The following is a 23,231-nucleotide window of genomic DNA, read 5'->3' on the forward strand; positions in this document are numbered from 1 at the left end:
GGTCTCTGTGGGGAAAGAAACACTGTTTCAGAGGTTTCCATGCATGGATGGTCCCTTCCACATGGGGCTTAAGGGCCTAATATAACCCTGTGACAGTAACAAAACTCTCTTCAGAGAAGAAGATGTCAGGTTGCTCCTTTATCTCAAGTGTAGAACAGCCCTTTCTGGCTTTCTGAGGAACAAGTCTAACACAACCATAACATTTTTCCACTCCCACCCTATGCAGTTATTACTGCCATATGTAGGTGCAGATTGAACTGTCTAATGAAAACCCTGGGGTTTTTTTTTTGTTTTATTACCATTGTTCTTTTCTGGACATAAAGTATCTATTAAAGAAATTGGCTTTCCATCAAGACAAGACGTTACCTAAGGTCTTAAAAAGATATGTGGTTTCCTTTAAATAAGATCTCCTTCCTACTTTGGACTTGTGGTGTTGTCCTCTTCCCAACCCCTTCCCCACACAGTCAGAGAGTGTTCATTTATATGGCAAATGGTGATGTTTCCCTTGCTGCATATTCATGAATTTTTCAAAATGTGTTTAACTTGACTGGTAGACAAATTCTATAATTTTTGTCATGAGACATCCATGGAAAACACATCACAAAATCTTCAAGATTGTAAATAAATAAATAAATAAAGTTTTAAAAACAAAACAGAGCTTTTTTAAAAGAAAAAAACAGGCCTAGAAACTTTGGTCTAGCCAAGTTATGCTTGGTGGAAAAGTAGTTTGTCTCCATTGTGAGCCTTGAAGCTTATATCTAGGTACCAATGGTCCCAAGTGGCTATTCTGGCAACTGATTTAGGGATGCTCCAGTCATGTCCCCTATTTCTCAGCTACTCCTTTTACATCAGAGGCCAGAAGTGCTATTTACTTGTTACCCAGGGTTTCTCAGAACCCAAAGCAATGGTAACTTAACTGTTTCTCTCCAGGTGGTGACAGGAATAAATCAGTAGGGGACACAGCTCAGCCATCTGGTATATAATTGATACAAACCAGAGTGCTTTTATTTAAAACTACTTTTTATTAGACTTTAAGCACACACACATATGCAATAGGTTTAGGATATCCCAGACAGTTACCCACAGTCTGAGATGGTTTTGAGTGGCTTCCAGGTGCCCTTTTTCCATCCAGGTGATGTGGAGTTTAGATGTCAGCAACTTGCCCGAAGAAAAACTCCCTCAGTCTACTCCAAGGTATTTACTTTTACCTAATCTTTTATAACTAACTCTAACAAAGCACATGACCTATAGTGACTCCTAGTGGGTCAGCATAGTAACCTCTAATAGGTCAGCAATTCTCCTAATTTCAACAAACTACTCATTATCTCAAAACATTTCTAGTCATAACAACAATATGTCAAGGGCACTTAAAACCAAGGTCACTATTCACTCACTCGCTTCCATAACTTTCTGTCCCATCCTCCCATTCCAATTAGCCAACTGCAAGTATGCAGCTGACTGACCTTGCCTCACAAAAGCCTAAGATTTTCCTAGCTATATGATGTTTGGTTTTCAGCTGGCAGTGGCTGAACATACAAAATTGCTGACTGCAGTACTGTCAAGTTCTGGGGTATACACAGGAATGTCAAATTCTGGGATAACACACTCCTCAAGTGGTGCAAAGGTGTCTGTAGCAGAATGAAGATGACATTAACTTTAATTTAAAAAAATATATATTTGGCACAAATGGTTTGGTTTGTGTGTATATGTGTCTATATATATATATATATATATATATATATATATATATATATATATATATATGGTTGTTTCTCTTTTTCTAGGAATATACCATAGACATAATTTTTGCCCAGACTTGGTATGACAGTCGCCTAAAATTTAACAGCTCAATGAAAGTGCTTATGCTTAATAGCAATATGGTTGGAAAAATTTGGATTCCAGATACTTTCTTCCGGAACTCAAGAAAATCTGATGCTCATTGGATCACAACTCCAAATCGTTTGCTTCGAATCTGGAGTGATGGACGAGTATTATATACTCTGAGGTAAGAGTTCATTAACTGAATATAAAGGATATGGCTCTTCATTAATATTTTCACTCATTGTTATATTCTGCAATCCATTACAATTAAACCTATTAATTTTACAATTTGAAAAAAAGTGCAACTGACAGAAATAAATGAACTAATGTTACTAAACAAAATATTATGATGGTGACTTTGAAAGAATTATAGTAACAAGTAACTTCCAGGTCCCTTTTGCTTCCAAAGTTCAGAGGCTCAGAAACAAGTGTGGAGATGAATAAGTTGTGACTTAGTCAAGGGGAACAAAATATAGGCTTTTGTAATATACCGCTCAACAATAAATTAAATCAAAGCTGGTGACAAGATTTGTTTTATTTAGGTGCAAGAAGAAAGTAAAAATAAATAAAATTACTTAATGTAATTTGACAAGCCAATAGCATAATTTGTGGTTAGCTGTTGAAGTGCCACCACTCCAATTGTACACTGGACAGCAGACTGACTGAACCAAATTGCTCTTAATTGTCCCCTGCAGCTATTTTGTACAAAATTATGTCTATGAAATAAAAGATAAAGCATTCACTTAAAATTAGTCATAAATACTTTATGTATAGTGTGGTGTAGGAGTGCCCATTATGGAAAATAGTTGTTTGAAAGTAGAGGAAAGTGTCCTGTAGTAAGCCTAAAGAAAATAAAATAATCTAACTGATTCAAAAGGACACTGTTAACTTGATTTTTAAACATTTTTTATTTTAAAGTGAGCAGTTTTCTGATAGAGTCTTCTGATAGCCTCTAGTTTTGTTTAAAATTTTCTTTATAGAGTTTAATGGTTTGGTTTTTTGTTTATGAGCAACACCATCAAACCTGCTCATACCCATCTCTTCTACTGTCTGCCAGCCAGCTTGCTGCCTATTCAATTGTAGTTTCACGTTTGCTGCTGCTGCTGCTTCTGGTTAACCTTCTTTCTCTTAGAAGGCCTAGGAAAGAGCATTCATATGAGCTCTCCCAGAGCAGTGGATGAGTGTGATGTCACCATGCTAATGTATGAGATGGGAAGTGTAACTGACCTTCAGCGAAACCCAGTGCTGTCCAATCTGGGAAAGATGTGGCCTGAATTTGGCCTAAGGTGGAAGCAAATGGAGAAAAGCAAAGTTCATATGATAGCAAATGAAGGAGCAATAACAGGATCTGACAACACTTCAGGGCATTTGGCTACAAGTACCCCAATGGCCTTTGCCACCTCCCTTTTGGCACTTTGTGGAGCAGGATTGGCACGTCTTCACCCTCAGCTTTATAGTCTGGCGATTTTCCTTATTCTGCCTCCTCTGAGGTTGGCCAGTTGATCCCTTCAAGATACCCATTAGTGATCCCAAACCTAATATGGGTTTGTCTTAAATAAAGGCTGATTTTATTGGTTAGTTATCCAAAAAGAGCAAATCACAGAAAAGAAAACAAGGGGAATAAATGCATGTACTGTAGTTAGCTACTAAAAAAAAATCACCAGTGGACACGAAACTTTCAAATTGAAATATAACATGTTTTCTACAGCATGGTAGAAGAAATCCTTTCCTCCTTGCATTCCAAAGTCTATCCGTCTATCTCAGTTGATCAGGTCAGATTTCCAGAAAAGTCCCAAAGAAGTGTGTATATAAAATGCAACATAATTCATAGTCCTATTTTGCTTGTCAACCTACCCTCCTGCATGCCTCATACCACACATGGATATTTAAGCATTGTATTATTCTCAGAAATCAGTTTTAGCTGATCCCTGGAAAACAGAAGGGGAGATTTAATTGCACAAATAGCAGCTGGGTGCCTAACTCCCATTGGAAGTTAATGGGAGCTGGGTGCCTAACTTGTGACTTTGAAAGTTTTCTGCATAGATGTCAGGTGTAATTTCCCCAAGCACCTAAATGATTCAGCAGCCTAAGTCCTATTTTCTAGAGTGATTTAGGGCTCTTATCTTCTTGAAAATATTATCCAGGGACATCTTCTCTTTAAGAGGCTGATCCTGCAACTCATATTAGAACCACTTGCTTCACTGAAACTACCTAGAGGAGAAATTCTGCAGGATGGGGCCCTACATACTCACTTCCACACTATTGCACACCTAGGCATCAAGCATAATGATTCCAAATCCCACTTTGAGACAAGCCATTAGAGTGGGTTATCAGGCAGTCTTCAGTCTAATACTAAACAAAATGTGTGTGTGTGTGCCAACCCTCAATAGTAAAATAGCCATCAGCCAATAGCTTTCACATAAAGGAAGTGAGGTTTAAGACTTCCAGGAGTTCAGTGGAGGAAACACAGTTCCAGCTTCTCTGCTAATACTGCTGGAGAGCTCTCCCAGTCATGGGCGAGACACTCTTCTACAGTCCTCCTCCTCCCCCATTAGTGAAGTGGGAACTGCTCCTCCTATTTTAATCAGCTTATACCCATGAAGAGCTGAAAGGACACAAAAATGGAACAGCATAATACTTGAAATACCTTACGGGTAGCATCATTGGACATGCAGATTAGCATGAGCAGATACACGGGTCTTCAAATAGTATTTGGTGATGGTTACTATTCTTTAGAAATGATATTTAATACTTTTTGTACATGCACAGTTGTCTTCCTTAACACACATCAGTTGGCCAAAATGACTTGCATGCAGTCTAAATATGTAGCCCAAAAGATCTAGGTACTTGAACATAACCTCGCTCATAACATTTTTCTTCTAATTAGGTTGACAATTAATGCTGAATGTTATCTTCAGCTTCATAACTTTCCTATGGATGAGCATTCCTGTCCTCTGGAGTTTTCCAGCTGTAGGTGGTAAAATACTTTTTTTTCTTTTTTATAAATTCACTGTTGTTTGAGAGGCTGCAAAGCAGCAAGTTGAACAGAAAAATAGCTGTTTATAACTTGTTTAGTCTTCTATTGAATTGAATGAATGACATTACACTTCATTTCACTGCAACTCTAAAAGGTTAAAAATAATTCTACTAATTAGGGGTCTGATGCAAAGCCCACTGGAGTCAATAGCCCTCTGCCCATTGACTTCAGTGGGCTTTGGCTCAGATCCTAGGAGAGGAAGAAATATATATACTCTTCAGAATTTACCTGCATTTAAGGGACTACATGTAGTATATTTAACAGTTTAAAAGAATAGGTATTTTGTTGTGACTTGATCCTGTAAACACTTAATCACCACAACTAGGCCCATTGTATAAAAGGATTAGTGCCCATTTTACAGTGCCCTCCTCCTACCAGACCTGGTTTTGCTCTTGCTGAGTCACTCACGCCCTGGGGTAATTCTGACTAAATTGTCTCAAGGAATCCATGGAAGCAGTTTCCAGCAGGGTTAGTTGTTTGATCTAAGCTTTCTTAACAAAGAAAGGCAAAACCTTGCAGACTCTTACTTCAAAAGTTTGTGCAGACTGAGGAGTCCCTTCCCCAAATCTGTCCTTCACACTGGTAACTCCAGTGACCAAAGTTTCCTTGCTTTTACTTCAGAGCCTCAGCAACAAATGACTCCACACAGTATTCCTTCTGTCCATTTGGAGCAATTCCTCCCTGCAGTAGCTCCAGTAACAGTCCATTGGAAGCACTGTCCTTGGCCTCTCAGCTTTCCGGAGGGTATTGCAGTCCCCTTCTCCATTTCCTGCTGCCCTCTTTTATAAGGGTCAGCTAACTAAGTTCCAGCCTTTTCATAGATGCAGTGGGTGGGGCTAATCAGCCAACTAGCTGCAGGCCTCTGACCTCAGAGTAATACTTTCCCTGATACCTGCCTGGAGTGGGCCCGTCAGGGTACTTACCACAGGGCCTGCTGTGTTCTTCGGTTCTTGAAAGCAAGTCTGCATTCCAATGGTCCTTTCTAGGCTGATGCTTTATTCTAAATTGAAAGGGTTGAAAGGCTAAGTACCAAAGTGTGACCTGGGCATTCAAGTCCTTCATGGACAAAGGGTGTTCCAAACAGGTAGTATTTCAGTGCCTTTATGGTCCAGTGTATGGCTAGGCATTCCTTCTTGAGGATGGAGTACCAGGTTTCCTGGGCTAATAGTTTTTGACTTAAATAAAGGATAGGGTGCTCTTCTGCATGAAAAGTTTGGGATAGCACTGCACCCTCAGTGTGCTGCAAGGTGTCTGTTTGTAGGATGAATTCTTCAGTGAAATCGGAGCTATGGAATACCGGCTTGTTGCAAAGAATCTGCCTAATTATCTGAAATGTTTGATCATTCTAGGGGGACTACGTGACTTTTTCAGGGGTTGATATTTTTTTTTAACAAGGTCAGTAAGAGGTGGGGTTAAGAGGGCAAAGTCAAGCATGGAATCTTCTACAGTACTCTGTTAGGTCTATGGAGGCCCAGCCCTGCTTTTTGGTGGTTGATTTGGGGTTGTTTACTAGGGCCTCAACTTTGTTGACTAGGGGTTGTATCTTATTGTTCCCTGCAAGATACCACAAATATTTCCTTTCCCATTTTCCCACTTTGCACTTCTTTGGGTTTGCTGTTAAATGGGCCTCCCATAGGGCTTGAAGGACAGTTGCTAGGTTCTGGAAGTGGGTGAGCCAGTCCCATCTGTATGCCACCACATCATTCTGGTAGGCTGCAACATAGTGATGATGGGGCAAAACCATCAAACCCAGCTTCGGACACTATAGACTGTGTGGGTATTGTTTTAGGACAGTATTGTCCATAAACTCTGCCACAGTCTTGGCCTCTGGGTTTAGCCATCAGGTAGCTGAGTCCTGGAGCTGTGGAGCTACTGCCTGTTAGCATGCCCCTCTGTTGTATTACATTAACCTGTCATTCCTAAAGAAACAGAATCAATACAAGCTAAACCTTTTTCATAATTTAAATATTGCATTATTAATTTGAGACATTCATTTCTTATACTACATCATTTTGGTTGGTAGTACATTTAGCCATGCTTAAAATTGAGACATTTGCAGGATAAGGCTTAAAAGTACACCAGGTATGTTATGGAACAGTTGTTTTCTGACCCTGTTATTTGGGTTGTATCTAATTTCAGAGATCACAAGTGAAAGCATTCTTTGCTGTATACTGTGAATGAATACATGGTTTGCTCTACTTTTTTCTAGATGGATATCCCAGAAATGAAATTGAATACAAATGGAAGAAAACCTCCGTTGAAGTCGCAGATCCTAAATACTGGAGATTGTATCAGTTTGCATTTGTAGGGTTACGAAATACAACTGAAATTTCTCATACTCTGTCTGGTAAGGAAAAATCTGATATTTCCTTGCATGCATTTAACGGATTAGCAGCTGATGCACTTTCATTCTTTGCCTAAATTGTGCAAGAAACTATTTTGTTGTTATGTGTGCTTCTAATGTCTAGGGCAAAACAGAACTGCAGCTGACCTGTTTTAATGGAGAAAAGTCCTTTGGTAGCTCTGTTTAAAAGAAAGTACGTTATGTTTCCAACTTTAAATTTTACAACATGGTATTTATTTGGAACAAGAATATCAAAGACTTATGGAACAGAAAACCACTTTCAATGTCTAATTAGATTTATGGGCTTTTTCCTCGTAGGGGACTATATTATCATGACAATCTTCTTTGATCTGAGCAGACGCATGGGATACTTCACTATTCAGACATACATTCCTTGTATACTAACTGTTGTTCTTTCATGGGTCTCATTTTGGATTAATAAAGACGCTGTGCCTGCAAGGACGTCATTAGGTATGTATGTCCCCCATGCATAAAAAACTTCAGAGATAAAGAAACTAATAAAAAATATCCATGTCTTTAAAATTATGATTCTGGGCTTGCACCAGGGGACAGCACAGCAGAGGCTGGAAATCCTCAGAGAATCCTGATCTAAACCCTGTGGATCTGCAGCTGTGCACATAAAGGAGTTTTCATATATGCTCTTCTCATCACCCAGCATGAATGGCAGAATGGTCATGATTAGGCTGAGCGGCATGATTTTGCCTCAGTGAGAATTGCAGAACACAGGGGAAATTAATCCAGAAAGATTAACTAATCCCAGTTTTTAACATATCTATATTGACTGTATTGACCTGGTACCACAGGGTTTCTCTTCTCTGGCTCCTCTCTTGGTGAGCAAGGCACTCTTTCCTTTTCTGTTTGCAGAAGGGAGAGGAACCTTATACATAACAGTTGTTCCTGTCTACATGGTTTTAGCATCCCCTCACACTTGGAAAAATTGTGATTAACTCAATTGAAATTAATGATGGAGTTAAACCTGTGAGAGACCAGAATTAGGCCCCATTTCTGTTATTTCAGTGATTTTGCTGTGCACCATGGCAAGGAGCAGATTGGAGTCCATGAGTCTAAATGTATAACCCTTTCAATATTGGCTCTGTTTTAACATTTGGTTAAGGCACTCATCCCAGCTCATTTAATTAAATCAGTTTAAGAACAGTAGTAGCCAAAACAGTTTCTAATTTTAGTGGTACTAAATAAACCATATTTGCTTTTGTTAACATATCACAGTTATTTTATACTCTCTTCAAAAGTACTGGTTTATCAGGATAAACACTTTCAGTCTGTAGAAGAACACTTGCAAATTTGGTTACAAAGAAATCTCATTGTTCAATATACTGTTATTTACATACTGAAGTATGGGTGACATGAATCTACTGACAGCATTCATGTACAGGAAGAACACAGGAAGATCTGGATTTTTGTTTTAAAAATAGTGATAAATTTGTTCACTTAGTTCTATGCTATTTAATTAAGAAAAAGTTACATACAATTTTAGTGAATAGAGCTTACAATCTAATGATACGACATGACTCCTGTTATTTAGAATCAATATAAATTACCTCTAAAGCATAGTATTTAAACCTCAGTGTGGGTATAGTCTGAAAAGAGACTGTATATATGGCATCCTTTGTTCCCCATATATTGTCTCTTGCTAACTGCATATTCAATTTGTTCACTTTAAGAGGTGTTCCTTCTGAACTACCAACCCTGAAAATTTACCCTCAGATATGACAATCAAGCTAGTATTTTTCCAGCTTTCATATCAGAAACTGTAACTCTGCTCCTACTAAAATGTGTTTCACAGATGTTACAGGGGTTTATAGTACAGCAACTATAATTCACGCCAGTTGGGTTAGTTACAGTTGATTACTGATCTGTAAGCAATAAAGAACCCAGGATGACTGTCAGATCCCAGGATGATTTTGCTGACTGGCAGATGGAGTGGCTGTGAGGGTCAGAGATTTTACTTGTAAATGGAGCTAATTTGATATGAAATCAGTGTGTGTGTGTGTGTGTGTGTGTGTGTGTGTGTGTGTGTGTGTCGATATCGGCAAATAAACCAAAGGAAATGCAGTTCCTCTGCTTGCTATAGTGCTGACATAGACAAGTCAAAACCAAGTGCTTTTAACTTTAAAACTTTACTTTATTGTCCTTCAGCAATTCCCATTGGAATGCCTTTGCCAAAATCTCCACTTATTAGTCTTAAGCACATACACATACAATAGCTATTTTAGGGACCCCAAAACTTGATTGTTACCCCCACGAGTCTGAGACAGTCTTTGGTGAATCAGTCACAGATTTCTCGATGGCTAGTCCTTCTGTCTGTGCCTGGGGATCCTTCCAAACGTGTCCACGAAGCGATCCGCCTGACTCAGACTTGCTACCTCTGACTTATACACCAAAAGTTACAGAGCCGTCAATCAAAAGAATGTTACACAGCTGACCAAACAAATCAATCACTGGGCAAAAGCAGGAGTTACAGAAACACGTCACTAAAAAAATACTGTCCAGCATGCAGTTTTAAGTTGTTAGTCTGATAGCTAAATTTCCACATACCTACAAATCTGAAATATAAACTGTTTTTCACAGACATTCTGTCCCAGCATAGTCAGAGAGAGAGAACACATCGAGCCAGGCTCACGTCACGTGTTCACTGTCTACCCCACCTCTCGGTTTGCCTAGTCATGCTAAGTTCCTGCAAAGGCCTGAAAATGGCTAAGAGCAGCAATAATTTGTAGTCCATCCCAATAGTTGGCAGTGGCTTGGACACCTGACTGGTACTTAAATGCCCCTATTCAGGGACTACAAAAAACCTAGAATACCCCACCATGCTGTGTTTTAGAGTCACTCTTCTGAATGCAAGCGCACTTTAATTCTATTTGACAAACAAAGCTCCTGTGCTAAAGTTTATTTCTATCATTTAAAGTGATGGATTATGAAGAGACCCTGTTACATCCACGGGGACAGAGGAGCAATCCAGACACTTTTTCTCCTCATCCCATCTCCGCTTGTGAAGCTATGGAATGACTGCTCACAATAGCAGCATCTGTGTTGCTTTCATTCTGAGGAGCACTGGGAATGTTTGCTACTGATCCTTGTTCTCTTGTGGAACAGGAATCTGAAAATGGAGTCGTGTGGATGGTATTGGGTCAAGTCCGTCCCTTCCCCACTGGCTATTGCAGTGTGGATGGTGTATTGAAGGGGGAGGGGATTTTCTAGTGGATGGAGCTGATTGCTCACCCCTCCACATGTATGGAGAAACCCTGGCAGAAATGGTGCCTCTCCAAAGCACAGTAGCTCAGATTTTTTAAGAGACCTAAAGATGCACATACACACCTGGAGGGATTTAAAAAAGAAAAAAAAAAAGAAAAAGAAAACCTACTGGGAGATACACATTTTTTAAAATCTCTCTAGATACTTATCTGCATCCTCAGGTGCTTAAATATGCTTTAAAATCTGGCCCAGTCTCTCTAGTTCTACTCCATCCCCATCTTCGTCTAACACTACATTAGGATAACACCATATGTATTGTGAAATGGCCCCTATTAGTAATGGATGCCCTTTATGTATACAACTATTTAATGTCCAGAGGTGAGCCGATCTGAAATTGGATTAGCCCTTGAATTTTAAAGTTATCCTTGTGAAGCAGAAAATATAACACAATATTGTTGTACTATATTAATGAAGTGTGGTTTGGTACAGATTCTGAATGTACAGTTACTAAAGCCAGCTCTTATGTGGGATTAGTTTATGTATGTCAAAGGCTGTGCAGTGAGTCTGGGGAGGAATGCCTCTTCTATGAGTTGGAACTTTCATAGAGTTCAAATCCAGAAGGGATCATTAGATCATCTAGTCTGACCTCCTGTGTCAAGGGCCATAACGTTTCACCCACTCACTCCGTTCTTAGTTTTTCTGAGGAATCATTGATTAAGTAGTGCACCTTTTTCCTAGATATTTACACTTTTTCTTTATTCATATTTTTAAAATATTTAAAGTCCAAATGGTATTATGCTTTATAAAAAATTGAAAATGTCACAGACCTTTACAATTTATTTAACTCTGCAGTGTGTGGGGAGAACAGAAAGGATCTGAAGAGAGAGTCATCTAGCTCTCTATGGCCCCAATCGGATACATGTGGATGGACCCTTGTGGTGGCACATATATTTGTGCTCCTATGAAGCCTCACAGAAGTCAGTAGGCTCTGTGCAGGTGAAAGAGTCGGTTTGCTCAGATCTGGTTGTAGTACTGGGGAACACTATGCCAGTTTGATTGCTTTGATACTAAAGGGAATAAATTAAATGCTCAACACAACTAAATCTGTCTGTAGGATCACTTGTTGAAATACCTCCCTTTGTTTGTTTTTGAACAGGTATTACTACAGTATTGACTATGACAACACTAAGTACAATTGCTAGGAAATCTCTCCCCAAGGTTTCGTATGTGACGGCGATGGACCTTTTTGTTTCAGTTTGCTTCATTTTTGTGTTTGCTGCCTTGATGGAATATGGCACCTTGCATTACTTCACCAGCAACAAAAAAAGGAACAAAGAGAAAGAGAAGTCATCAAAACACAAGCCAGCTGTAAGTTTAAGCAATTCAGAAAAAGCCTGCTTAATGTAATGTCTTTGTTTTATTTTTTACAAAAAGTTTTTTTAATGTTTGTTATTATTTGTATGATCATAGCACCTGGGAGCCTAATCATGGACCAGTGCTCCATTGTGCTAGGTGGTGTACAAACACAGAACAAAAAGAGGTTCCCTGCTCCAAAATGCTTGCAATCTAAAAGCAATGTTTGAGAAGATAACTTTCCAGTTTGCCAGCTAACAGTCAAAAGTAGTTTACATGACAGTCTTTTACCCTTGGATTCGTTTCCTAATAATGACACAAATGAACATGAACTCAGGTTCATCCTACTGCCTAGTAGATAGAAGTTTATATAGTTAAGTCAAAAAGCAGTTGAACATGATTTTCCATGGCTTCAAAGGACAAGCAGGGAGGCATGGTGGCTGCAGGGGAAAGGAAGATTTGTAACTTCTTGGATCCAACTGGTAGGAGCATGTGCAGTCCCAGATGGAAGGAGAAACTTAGTAAGGGGTAGAATTGATGGGAGTGAGTGACAAAGGTGGAGGCTGCAGGTGATGGTGTGTCTGAGCTGCACTGTTAGGGCTTGGCTCTAGGGAGGTCACTGCAGCATGTATTCCTGCAATGTGTGTCTCCTGGTCATGGCTGGCTGAAGCAGGAAAGGGGGGGGGGGGGGGTCTCAGTGTACCAGCCAAGGAGAAAGGGAGCTGTGGGAGAGTGCTGCCTACCCAAGCCAGAGAAAGGAGGGGGAATGGCCCTTCACTTTAACCTATCTAATCTGCCCCCATCGCCAGCAGGGCTGAATGCATCCCGTGTATTTTAAAAACAGAAATAATAATAAGAATCTCTCTTTCCCTTCCCACTTTGTGGGGAAAAGAATTAGTTAACTTTCTATATATTTTTCATAATAACCTTTGTTTCGCATTAAATGTCTTCTAATATCAGAGTCAAAATATATAAACATCTCTTTTGAAATAGTGGCAGACCAATATCGATTAAAGTAATGGAGGTGCATTAATACATAATAGAATTCCCAGACATTACTGAATTTGGTTTCATAAACTCAGCATTTGTGTGATATTCTGCCAAATGGTACAAGAATTTACAGCACCTAAAGCAGTATAAAATATACAGTATTGGTGAGGCATACATACAGTCTCATTTACTGAATGCATAGCTACAGATTTATCTAAGGTGAGAACTAATGATACAGTATCTAGAACACTGTTTAATTATGGGTTTTCATTATACATGTGCTTTGTTTTTTAAGGTCTAAGAAATGCACCCATCTGTTCATCCAGATTTTTTCAAACATGTTTATAGCAAACCAAAAATATCTGAGAACTCGTATTTGCTAAGTGATTAATCTGAAAATAGAGGAGTATATGTTTTGAATTTAATGTATTTACTTATAAAAGATGAATCTGATGAAAAACAGTTTTTACTCAGTGACATTGTTTAAATGCAATTGTTTAAATTGTTCCAAATGGAACAATTAAGCTGGCAGTCTAATTAATTAGAGAGAAGCCATACAGTTACAAACCTTGATGTTTTTTCAACTTCCTTTCTTCAGGTTCTCTATTAATGCCTTTTATTCCTTCTGGTTATGGGTGTGCTATTTTAAAACCAATTTAATTAAACATTCAGATTAATTCTTTATGAAAAGATTTCATTCTCTCTTGTTCTGGAAAGATGGCTTATAGGAGTCTTCTATTTCCAGTTGGGCATTTAGTAAGAGATTATTGCTCCTGGAGTTTGCTCCAAGAGGATACTGATAACATAGCATTTTAGCAAAGGGCAAGATTTTGCAACTGATTAGAACTGTGTTTGTTCTACAGAAAACTTACTAACATTTAGGGACAGGAGGTGAATTTATCAATAGCACTTTACTTCATTTTTTGTATTCACATGGCCCTTTCAGTGATGGCTCTAAAGAAAAGTATCTGAGTCATTTTAAAAAAAGGGCTATTTCTTCCCTTCAGTGATTTTTTGAATTAGAGATGTCTGAACGTAATAAACTTTTAATAACCCCAAAATAGTAAACATAATAAAATATTAATATGCAGCATATCATTATGCAATATATAAAGATATAACCAAGTCATATAAATAAACAAAATATACATCTTGTCTGTACATCCTCAAAACAGCAAGATTACTACCATATATGAAGATGAAAACGTGTTTCCATGAATAAAGGTGTTTGAATGAAGAGTTATTGTCTTAGCTAGAAACACTGGCATTGTAAAAAGGTTTTTGAAGTAGAATATTCATTGTTAAAAAAACAATGTCCTAGGTTGTGGGAAACAGGATACATGACAAAGTCCCATATTTCTAAGTCCTTGTTATGTGTCACATGAATGCAGATTACCCAAAAGACACAGTGGGGAAATTTCAACAGCAAGGTGTATGCAGTGTTGTTCTAGCCATGTCGGTCCCAGGATGTTAGAGAGACAAGGTGGCTGAGGTAATATCTTTTATTGGACCAACTTCTGCTGGTGAGAGAGACAAGCTTCTGAGTTACACAGAGCTCTTCTTCCGGTCTGAGAAATATACTTGCTGATTTATACAAACTGAGGATCTGCCCTTTATCTCTGGCTTTTCCAGACTTCTAGATTTTCCTTAATATTTACTTTTTCTTTTTGTTTAAGTTTTCTTTTAGCCTCAGCTTTTCTGCTCTTTTCTCTCCCCTTTCTCATTCTCACTCTTTCTCCTCTCTCCATTATTTCTTTTTTCCCTTTTACTATGTTTTCTTTCTTCTCTGTCCCCAGTGATTCTCCCTCCTTTGAAACTCTGGGCTATTGAACAGTCCAATAATTGTCATTCTCTTCTCTGAGTCCCTCCATGGAACATTCCATTAGTTTTCCTCATGACCAGAATGATCACTACTGTGGGACTGAGGTCTTTCTCTTTCCTTCTCCATCCCCTGCATGAGTTTGAGGACATTGCCTCTGCAGCATTCTCAGCCCTCTGCTGACCTAAGGAGTGAAAGACCAATAGTGGTTATGCAGCCTGATTCTGCCACATGTTGTGTCCTTTGCCGTGGTTGTCTCAGTCATATTTGGAAGAAAAGGAGCATTTTGGTCTGTAAACACTCTCTTTGCAAATGGTACTTACCCGGGTGGACGTGTGCTGCCGTTCTGTCTTCCAGACTAGACACAGTTTAAATTGTATCTTGCTCCAAACAGTGGGAGACACCTCTTCCACTTTCTTAAATGCATATGCTTCTTCTTCTGCTGTTCCGTGTTTCACTTACTGATGTGCCTACATCATAACTTCTTCTCCTACAAAATTTAATCTTTACAAGCAAGAAAATCTAGGAGCAAGGGATCTAGACATGCCTCATATACTTTTATTTTTAGGTAAAAGGAAAAGGATATCAAGCCATTACATAGTGTAACTGTTTGGGTAAGTATAACATAGTGTAACTTTGTTTGGGTAAGTGTAAAACCAGGCTAGCCCAGTAGTGAATCAGGCCCTGTACCTTTCTGCTTGTTGGTATAAAGTAGTAATAAACATTGAAGTTAAACTACAACTTTTTTTCTCATTTAAAAACAAACCTGATTTGTGTTTATTAAAATGGGAGACACATTTAATGGCTGTGGTAAGCATTGTATTTTCACAAAATTGGAGACCATAATTAGCTCTTTTAAGATAACAATTAGCTCCTAAGGCTATCCTGTCCAAAGATGTGGAAACAGTAGACTCTGCAAAATTCCACAATGTTCCACAATGTCCAAGGTGTTGTAAGTGGGGAAACAGCACCCTAAAAGTGCAAGGTCCCAGATGACTTTGGTTCCCAAGTCTGTTATTGGTCATCTTATATGCTGGTTTCCTTGCCCCCACCGTGTGCGCCAACAAATCTTTCAGAGATCTTGCCTTCTGCATTTTCAGGCTCTAGAGATAAAAATGCTTTCATTGCAAATTTGTACTCTCTTGGCCTATCTTCTAAATGTATTTCTTTCCATTGCTCTCTGTCTCATTCCTGTTCAGTATACCAAGGTGCTCAAAGTGCTGGAAGAGGATATGGAGGATACATAAGCATTACAGGGTTAGCAGTTTTTTTCAGTCTGAAAATGCAGGAGGGGATCCCAAATCTGGGGTTGGAAGAAGCATAAGGAGAGTGAATGAGAGGACAAATGAGGAGTGGTGGAGTAGAGGTTGGAAACAGGACAGACTAGGGGATTAAGAAGAGTGGGAAAATAATTGATGGAGGAATCATGGAGGAAGGAATCAGGGGACTGAAGGTGAGAAATAACATGAAGAAAGAAGAATAATAGAAGGAGGAAAGATTAAACTAAACAGTGTGAGTAGGGAGAAGAAAATTCAGGACAATAGAATAGAAATATTTTGTTTGGTCTGTTTTTTAATTATTTTTTAGTATCAAGTGATAGGGCTTCCATCACTTCCTTGGTGAGATTATTCCAGAATTTAAACACCTGTCTATGTAACATATGTTTACCAGGTTGTAGCAAGGTTGCCTTTCCATGTGGTACATGACAATCCAACATAGTTAACAGATGGTGCCAAATTAATCACTGGTTCAGTTTCACTTGAATGGAGTTCTGATGTGGAAGAATTTGGCTCTTGCTTCTTAACTGCCTGGGTCTACTATTCATTTACTTTAATGCCAAAAGGGACCGTTACATCATCTAGTCTGACCTCCTGTATGCACAAGACATTTAACTTCATTCAGTTACCACTATACTGAGCCTAATAACTTGTTCAGCAAAAGCATATCTTCCAGAACGGCATCCAGGCATGATCTGAAGATATTAATAGATGGAGAATCCACTATTTCCCATGGTGGTAGCATTCTCATCCTTCTTGTGAACAAGTTTGTGACCCAAATTTCAGGCTGCAACTGGGTTCCAAAATGTTCTTTTTACTGTATAGCACAAAGCTGTTAGCTGCATCACCTAACTCTGTCTGCGTAACCAATTATCCAGTATTCCTGCCTCCCAGCACAATCCATTGTGCATTGCACTATGTAAAAAATATTCATGATCCTTTATCTTCTTCCGTTAATCATATAAAATATTTCATAAGTGGAAAAGTTTCCAAAATGGATTATTTCAAAATGTGAAATTCTTTGTATAGTACTGTAAAATGTTTGTAGTTTGGCATTCCCTGACATTGCCCAGGGAAACATAAGAGTTGGTTATAGTTAGAGAAAAAAATTAACATATTGTTTTGTTTAGAAATCATCTGCAATTGCTGTCCGTTCTGGATCAACATTAATACCAATTAACAACATTAATCACCTCCAACAGCATGATGAGGATTATGGATATGAGTGCCTGGAAGGCAAAGACTGCACCAGCTTCTTTTGTTGTTTTGAAGACTGCCGCACAGGTTCTTGGAGAGAAGGAAGAATACACATCCGTGTTGCCAAAATCGACTCCTATTCTCGTATCTTCTTTCCAACAGCCTTTGGCTTGTTCAATCTTGTTTATTGGATTGGCTACCTTTACTTATAAATTCCAGAGGTTTGACAAACTCAGAAAAGGGATAATTCAACACTGATACTGTTTAATGCACCTGAGTAAGCAATATAAAATTTAGAAATATAAAAATTAGAGCTGGTCAAAATTTCTGAAATTTCGATGAAATTTGAATTTCATGAAAAAATGAAAGGAAATAGGGTGACATTTTCATACTTTTTCCATCTCTAATTGGTCAATTATATAGCTGATTTTGAAATTAGGGAAGAAACTTTCAAAAAACTTTTTCTGAATTTTTTCCTTTTTTTGTCCAGCTCTAACAAAAATGCAGAGAAACCAGTGGTTAAATGGTTGAATTAGGAACCTCTTCATAACTTTTAAATTTTGTTTTTAAATGGAATAACAGCTAAACATTGTAGCATCTCTTACACCAAAGTTAACAAAGCCTTAATAAAACAAGTTTAGCAGCACTGTTATTGATTCATTCTCATATCTACCTTTTCAACTACAGAGTGACTTTTAAAAATAAAAAACACCTGAACTTCTATAAATTCCTATTTTAAAGAGGCTGGTATGGAATATTCCTCTGGTCCATTTAGCCAGTTGTCCTCTGCATAATGCTGGTAACAAGTATGTGTAAACCTGAATGCAGTTAATTAGCACTTAATGAATGTGAGGAAATGAAAGCAGCATGAAACTGACATATTACGTGAAGGCAATAGTAATTCTGAACTGGTGTGATCCTGACCATCACTAAGGGCTTGTGATTAAAACTTGGGGTAAGTTTATGTTTGTACTTTGCCTATCATTAGTTGACTGTTGGTAGTTTCCTGGAGTTCTGAAGAAAGGGCAAAATCCTGCAAAGATCCTTAACTAGTGTAAATTAGTGCAATTCCATTGATTTCACCAGAACTATGCCACTTTACACCAGATCAGGATCTGATCACTGAGCATAGTGCTTCTCATTCCCCTCTCCCGTTCTCTCTCCCTCGCTCTCCAGTTCATTTAAATGAGACTACGCAGGATTGTAATAACCATTGTGCTCAGTAGAATTTGTAGGATTTGGAGCCATCTATTGTTCTCCCAAACTCTACCACTGCCATAGTCATTACATTCAGAGACATTAAGTTCAAACTCCAGTCCTCAGAGTAAAGTGCATGACCTTCTTCACTTCCTCAGAAATCCATGTTGTTCACACTTTTACTCCAAAATGGTACTGCTTCTGCACTGATTCTGTCTGTGTGTCTCTCTTGCTGGGCCAATACTAAAAAGCAGCAGTTTTAATACACCTGTAATATGAATCAATTAAAAATGGCCATTCTAATACTTGTATGTTTAATTGAATATTTTTTCTTTCTGAATAGACATTATCATTATGTATTTCAGGTAATTTTCCACGATGAGACACGTCCCCAAAAATCATAGGACCCAGTCATTCAACCCCTCCACAGTCAGAGTTTCTTTTGATGTTAGTGGATATTGTGCAAGTGGTGGACTTTCCAGACTGAGTTCACTGCTTGCTTCAATATTGTTGGCTGGCAAAATTAATTAGCACTTTTGTAAATCATTTTTCTTCACTGCAAAAAAGTAAAGTCCTTTCTGCTTTCTGACCTTTTATAGACATTGGGACTGGTCTCAAGCGAACCCACAAACGTCAGCTGTGTAATTGAAGAATTCCTTAACTAAAAGTCAAACAAAAGATTCCTTGAGGATGCTTTAAAAGGGATTTATGGGACAAGGAGTTATCTGTTGGAGATTGACCTTAGTGCAGATTTCCCTGTATCAGAGGATATCTCCACAAACAGTAAAGAAAATAAATAATAGCTTGCAGTAGACAAAGATTTATCATTTTTAAATTGGAAGACCCTAGAGTTTTATTGAATATCATCCCTTCTCTGAATTTGTCTCAGAAACCATAATGTATCCTTATTGCCTCTGGTACCACAAACAATATGGTTTGATATATATTGTACATTCCACACTGAATTCAGAGGTCCAGATCGTCAAAGGTATTTAGGAACCCAACTCCCATTGAAATCAATGAGAGTTAGGAGCCTAAACACCTTTTGAGGATCTGGCCCGGAGGGACTACTCATGTGAAATCTCAGAACTGTGTTTGACCCTAGAGTTCAATGAAGTATGCAAGGCAAAAAAAATCACAGATTCTGAGGGGAAAATGTGTTGATGGGGGGTTTAATGCAAACCTTATTTCTATAGTTAGCTGATAGAATGTAGAAATGATCAGGATAATTTGAAAGACCGCCACTGACATCATCAGACTTCTTTTACTGGGTGACCTTTTCAGAGTTCAAAGTTTGACTTAGACTGGGATTAAAAGTGATGCAGCATCTAAAGACTTTCCCTAATTTACTATCATTTTATTAATGGTCAACAGTGCAGTTTCCGGGATATATTGACTGTGCATTGTACAGTATACTCAAAGTCTAGGAGTGGGTGAGGGTGGTTTCAATAGCAGTTGGTTAAAGGAAAATGAAGGGTACTGTGCTTATTATATAACTAAATGCTTTGTCCTATGAAGGGTTGAGCTCCACCAACTCCCCTTTAAACAAATGAAGTGTAGTGAGCTCAGCGCTTTGCAGGAGGAAATCAGTATTTCAGTGCTGCAAAGAGGGCACTCTCTCTTGGCACATCCAGATATTTCTATTTCATTTAGTTGTCAGTTGCCAATCAGCCTCCAGTGAATGAATTAGCAAAGAGAAAACGTTCTGAATTGGCAGGGAATTGACAAGAAGTCTGTCATCTCTAATTTGTATGAAACAATGCAATGGAGTATTAAAGCTATTGAATGTTATGGCTGTTTGACTTATAAATATACTTGCTTCTGTCTGTTCAACTTTTCTGTGTACCTCATTTGTTTCTGGTGAAATCATTTCAGCTTTTCATAGTACTGTGTGTGCAAACAGAAATGGGAATGCAGTGAACTGTAACTTGGCATGTAATAAATGTGTTGATTTAGCCCTAAATGTTTCCTTTCTAATCTGCATGTAAACACTTTCCCTAGATACCAAGACATCTAAATGAATTTTATGAAAAATGGCAGGAAGCAGAGATTAGATCGGACTATATCAAGATGGGGGTGGGGGGGGGTGGGTCACAAGTGCTTTGGAGGATAGGATTAAAATTCAAAATGATCTAGACAAACTGGAGAAATGGTCTGAAGTAAATAGGATGAAATTCAATAAGCACAAATGCAAAGTATTCCACTTAGGAAGGAAAAATCAGTTGCACACAAAATGGAAAATGACTGCCTAGGAAGGAGTACTGCAGAAAGGTAGTCTGGGGTGGGGTGGGAGTGGGGGAGTCATACTGGATCACTAAACTAAATATGAGTCAACAGTATTGGACAGTTGCAAAAAAAAGCAAACATCATTCTGGGATATATTATCAGGAATGTTGTAAGCAAGACACAAGAAGTAATTCTTCCACTCTACTTCGTGCTGATTAGATCTCAACTGAAGTATTGTATCCAGTTCTGGGTTCCACATTTCAGGAAAGATGTGGACAAATTGGAGAAAGTCCAGAAGAGCAACAAAAATTATTAAAGTTTTAGAAAATGTGACTTATGAGGAAAGATAGAAGAAATTGGGTTTGTTTAGTTTGGAGAAGAAAAGACTGAGGGGGGACATAACCGTTTCAAAGTACATAAAAGGTTACAAGGAGGAGGGAGAAAATTTTTTCTCTTTAACCTCTGAGGCTAGGATAAGAAGCAAAAATTGTTCTTTTTAACCTCTGAGAATAGGACAGGAAGTGCTTAAATTGTAGCAAAGACAGTTTAGGTTGGACAATAGGAAAAACTTCCTAACTGTCAAGGTTAGTTAAGCACCGGAATAAATTGCTTAGGGAGGTTGTAGACTCTCCATCACTGGAAATTTTTTAAAGCAGGTTAGACAAACACCTGCCAGGGATGGTCTAGTTATTACTTACTTCTGCTTTGAGTGCAGGGGATTGGACTAGAAGACTTCTTGAGGTCCATTCCAATTCTATGATTCTATTCATCTTTCAAACACAAAACTATCAAAGGGACAGTGGCTTATTTGCTGAGGTATGGAGTGACGGTAGTGCATTCTGGCCCTGATTCAGCATAGCTCTTCAGCGCATTCCTAAATCCATCTCTGTGCAGCACACTTGGCCTGGATTCAGGAAAGTACTTACGCACGTGCTGAATAGAAATGTATCATGAATAGAAATGTTTTCCTAAAATGGGGCCTTAAACATGTTCTTAAATCCCAGAGATTTCAATAGGCAGCACTTAAATGACTGAACCCTAAGGATGTGATCCAAAGCTTATTGAAGACAATGGGAGGTTTTCCCATTGACTGCAATGGGCTTTGGAGCAGCTGTCAGATAAAGGAAAAGGCGTGAGAAAATGGATACAGAGAAAACTGCATGAAACGGTGCTTCATAGACTTGGGAGATTTCTGAAATATATCTTGTGAAAGACCCTAAGTGATACTTTTGTCGTCGCATGAGCCTCTCACTGTTGTGTAGTTAATGCAGCTAAATATGTTATTTTTCAGCAAGCTTTTGTGTATTTGTGTATTCCACTGATCACTCTCAGTGTTTGAATATTTTATTTTATGTAGTGATGGAACCAAGCCAAAAAATGTGAACTCTGATTACTGTGCTTCATATAACTTTTTCCAATATGCTTTTACAGGTCTGGTCCTGTCTTATGACATTCAGTGACATGGAATGTTGCAATATTTTAAAGGAGAATCATTTCAGACAATATTGTTTTGCCTCTGTAATTACCTGTTGCTTAGTCATTATGTTAATGTATGGTTTGTTTTAAGATGATATTTGAAAGATGCTTTGTAATTTGATCACAATATGTGAACTCTTGGCGCGTGTTTCATATCAAAAGCTGACTGCCTCCTAAGGAAAAAGATTAGATTTATTTTTTCATTATTTGTATAAAAGAAGATATTTTGTTTGTGTCACCACCATCACAATTCACATTCTCAGACTTACTGCAAATAAGCCTAATTTATATTTTTAAAAATCCTTATCAATGTTTAAAGTTGTTGCACACTGTTGTAATAATTCTCTGCATAGTCATACTTTCAAAATGATGTTTTATCTGTTTTTACTGTATCCATTTAAAAATGAAATTTTTAATGATTATACAGACAGCAAATGGAAAGCAATATCATTGTCCATGAACTAAATTATACAAGTTACTAAAATACAAGGACAAACTTGACAGAGTTGCTTTGCTTTCATTTCTGTAGAAGCTTAAATCTCCAACACACCTTGATAAATATGGCAAGGAAGAAATTCACCCAGCTGTAGAAGTCCCACAACAGCAGGTCTGCGCAAGTAAAGCATCCACAAGTCAGAGACCACATGTCATGGAGGTTCTCTAGCCTGTCTCTGAATAAGGTTGAGATTTTCAAAAGCATTCATTGTTAGCTTCATTTTGTTCTTATGGAGGTCAACGGGAATTTTACCACTGACTTCAATAGGACAGAATTAGGTCACTTTTGAAAAGCTTCACCCTAACATGTTGGCCACTGTATCATCTTGCCTTCTTTTAGCTAGGGTATCTTTTAAAGGTGTGCAATGTGACACTGTTATTCTCCTGCACCGTAATTGACTTTGTCTGTTTTTAAAATAGCACCAGAAAAAAAATTAAAATAAGAAATAATGAAATAATAATGATGAAATAAGACCCATGTCTTTTCTAGAGATTAATGATTGGCTGGAAGGAGCTAAGAGCCATTAACCCCACTGGTTATCAATTCCTATGACATATCCTGCTCTGGAGATACTATTGCTATTACAATATTAAAACAGGGTGGAAAACATCTTTGTCTTATGGCTGATGAAGTTTCAATTGATATTCACAGAGGCTTTGTTGAAAATTAATGCTCTCTACATTAAGCCAATAAGATTGCTTGAATTGCATCTCATTGTCCCATTAAAAAATCTTCGGTATATATACACAAGAAAATAAGATTAG

The 23,231-nt window shown here is 38.2% G+C and overlaps 1 protein-coding gene across 2 annotated transcripts in view; it reads left to right on the plus strand.

Annotated features, from left to right (window-relative positions):
- The window catches only part of GABRG1 (gamma-aminobutyric acid type A receptor subunit gamma1), a 55,680-nt gene extending 37,899 nt beyond the window's left edge, over positions 1 to 17,781 (plus strand). For both annotated transcript variants that reach the window (XM_067531273.1, XM_067531274.1), the window contains exons 4-9: positions 1,785 to 2,005; positions 4,709 to 4,791; positions 7,068 to 7,205; positions 7,521 to 7,673; positions 11,593 to 11,804; positions 17,006 to 17,781. In XM_067531273.1, the coding sequence (XP_067387374.1) occupies positions 1,785 to 2,005; positions 4,709 to 4,791; positions 7,068 to 7,205; positions 7,521 to 7,673; positions 11,593 to 11,804; positions 17,006 to 17,284 (1,086 nt within the window). In that variant the 3' untranslated portion in view covers positions 17,285 to 17,781. The remainder of the gene's footprint in view (positions 1 to 1,784; positions 2,006 to 4,708; positions 4,792 to 7,067; positions 7,206 to 7,520; positions 7,674 to 11,592; positions 11,805 to 17,005) is intronic.
- Positions 17,782 to 23,231: the final 5,450 nt, after the last annotated feature.

Source organism: Emydura macquarii, unplaced genomic scaffold (assembly GCF_026122565.2).
Source record: "Emydura macquarii macquarii isolate MOO-44397 ecotype Brisbane River unplaced genomic scaffold, CSIRO-AGI_Emac_v2 contig_3128, whole genome shotgun sequence".
Classification (NCBI taxonomy): domain Eukaryota; kingdom Metazoa; phylum Chordata; order Testudines; family Chelidae; genus Emydura; species Emydura macquarii.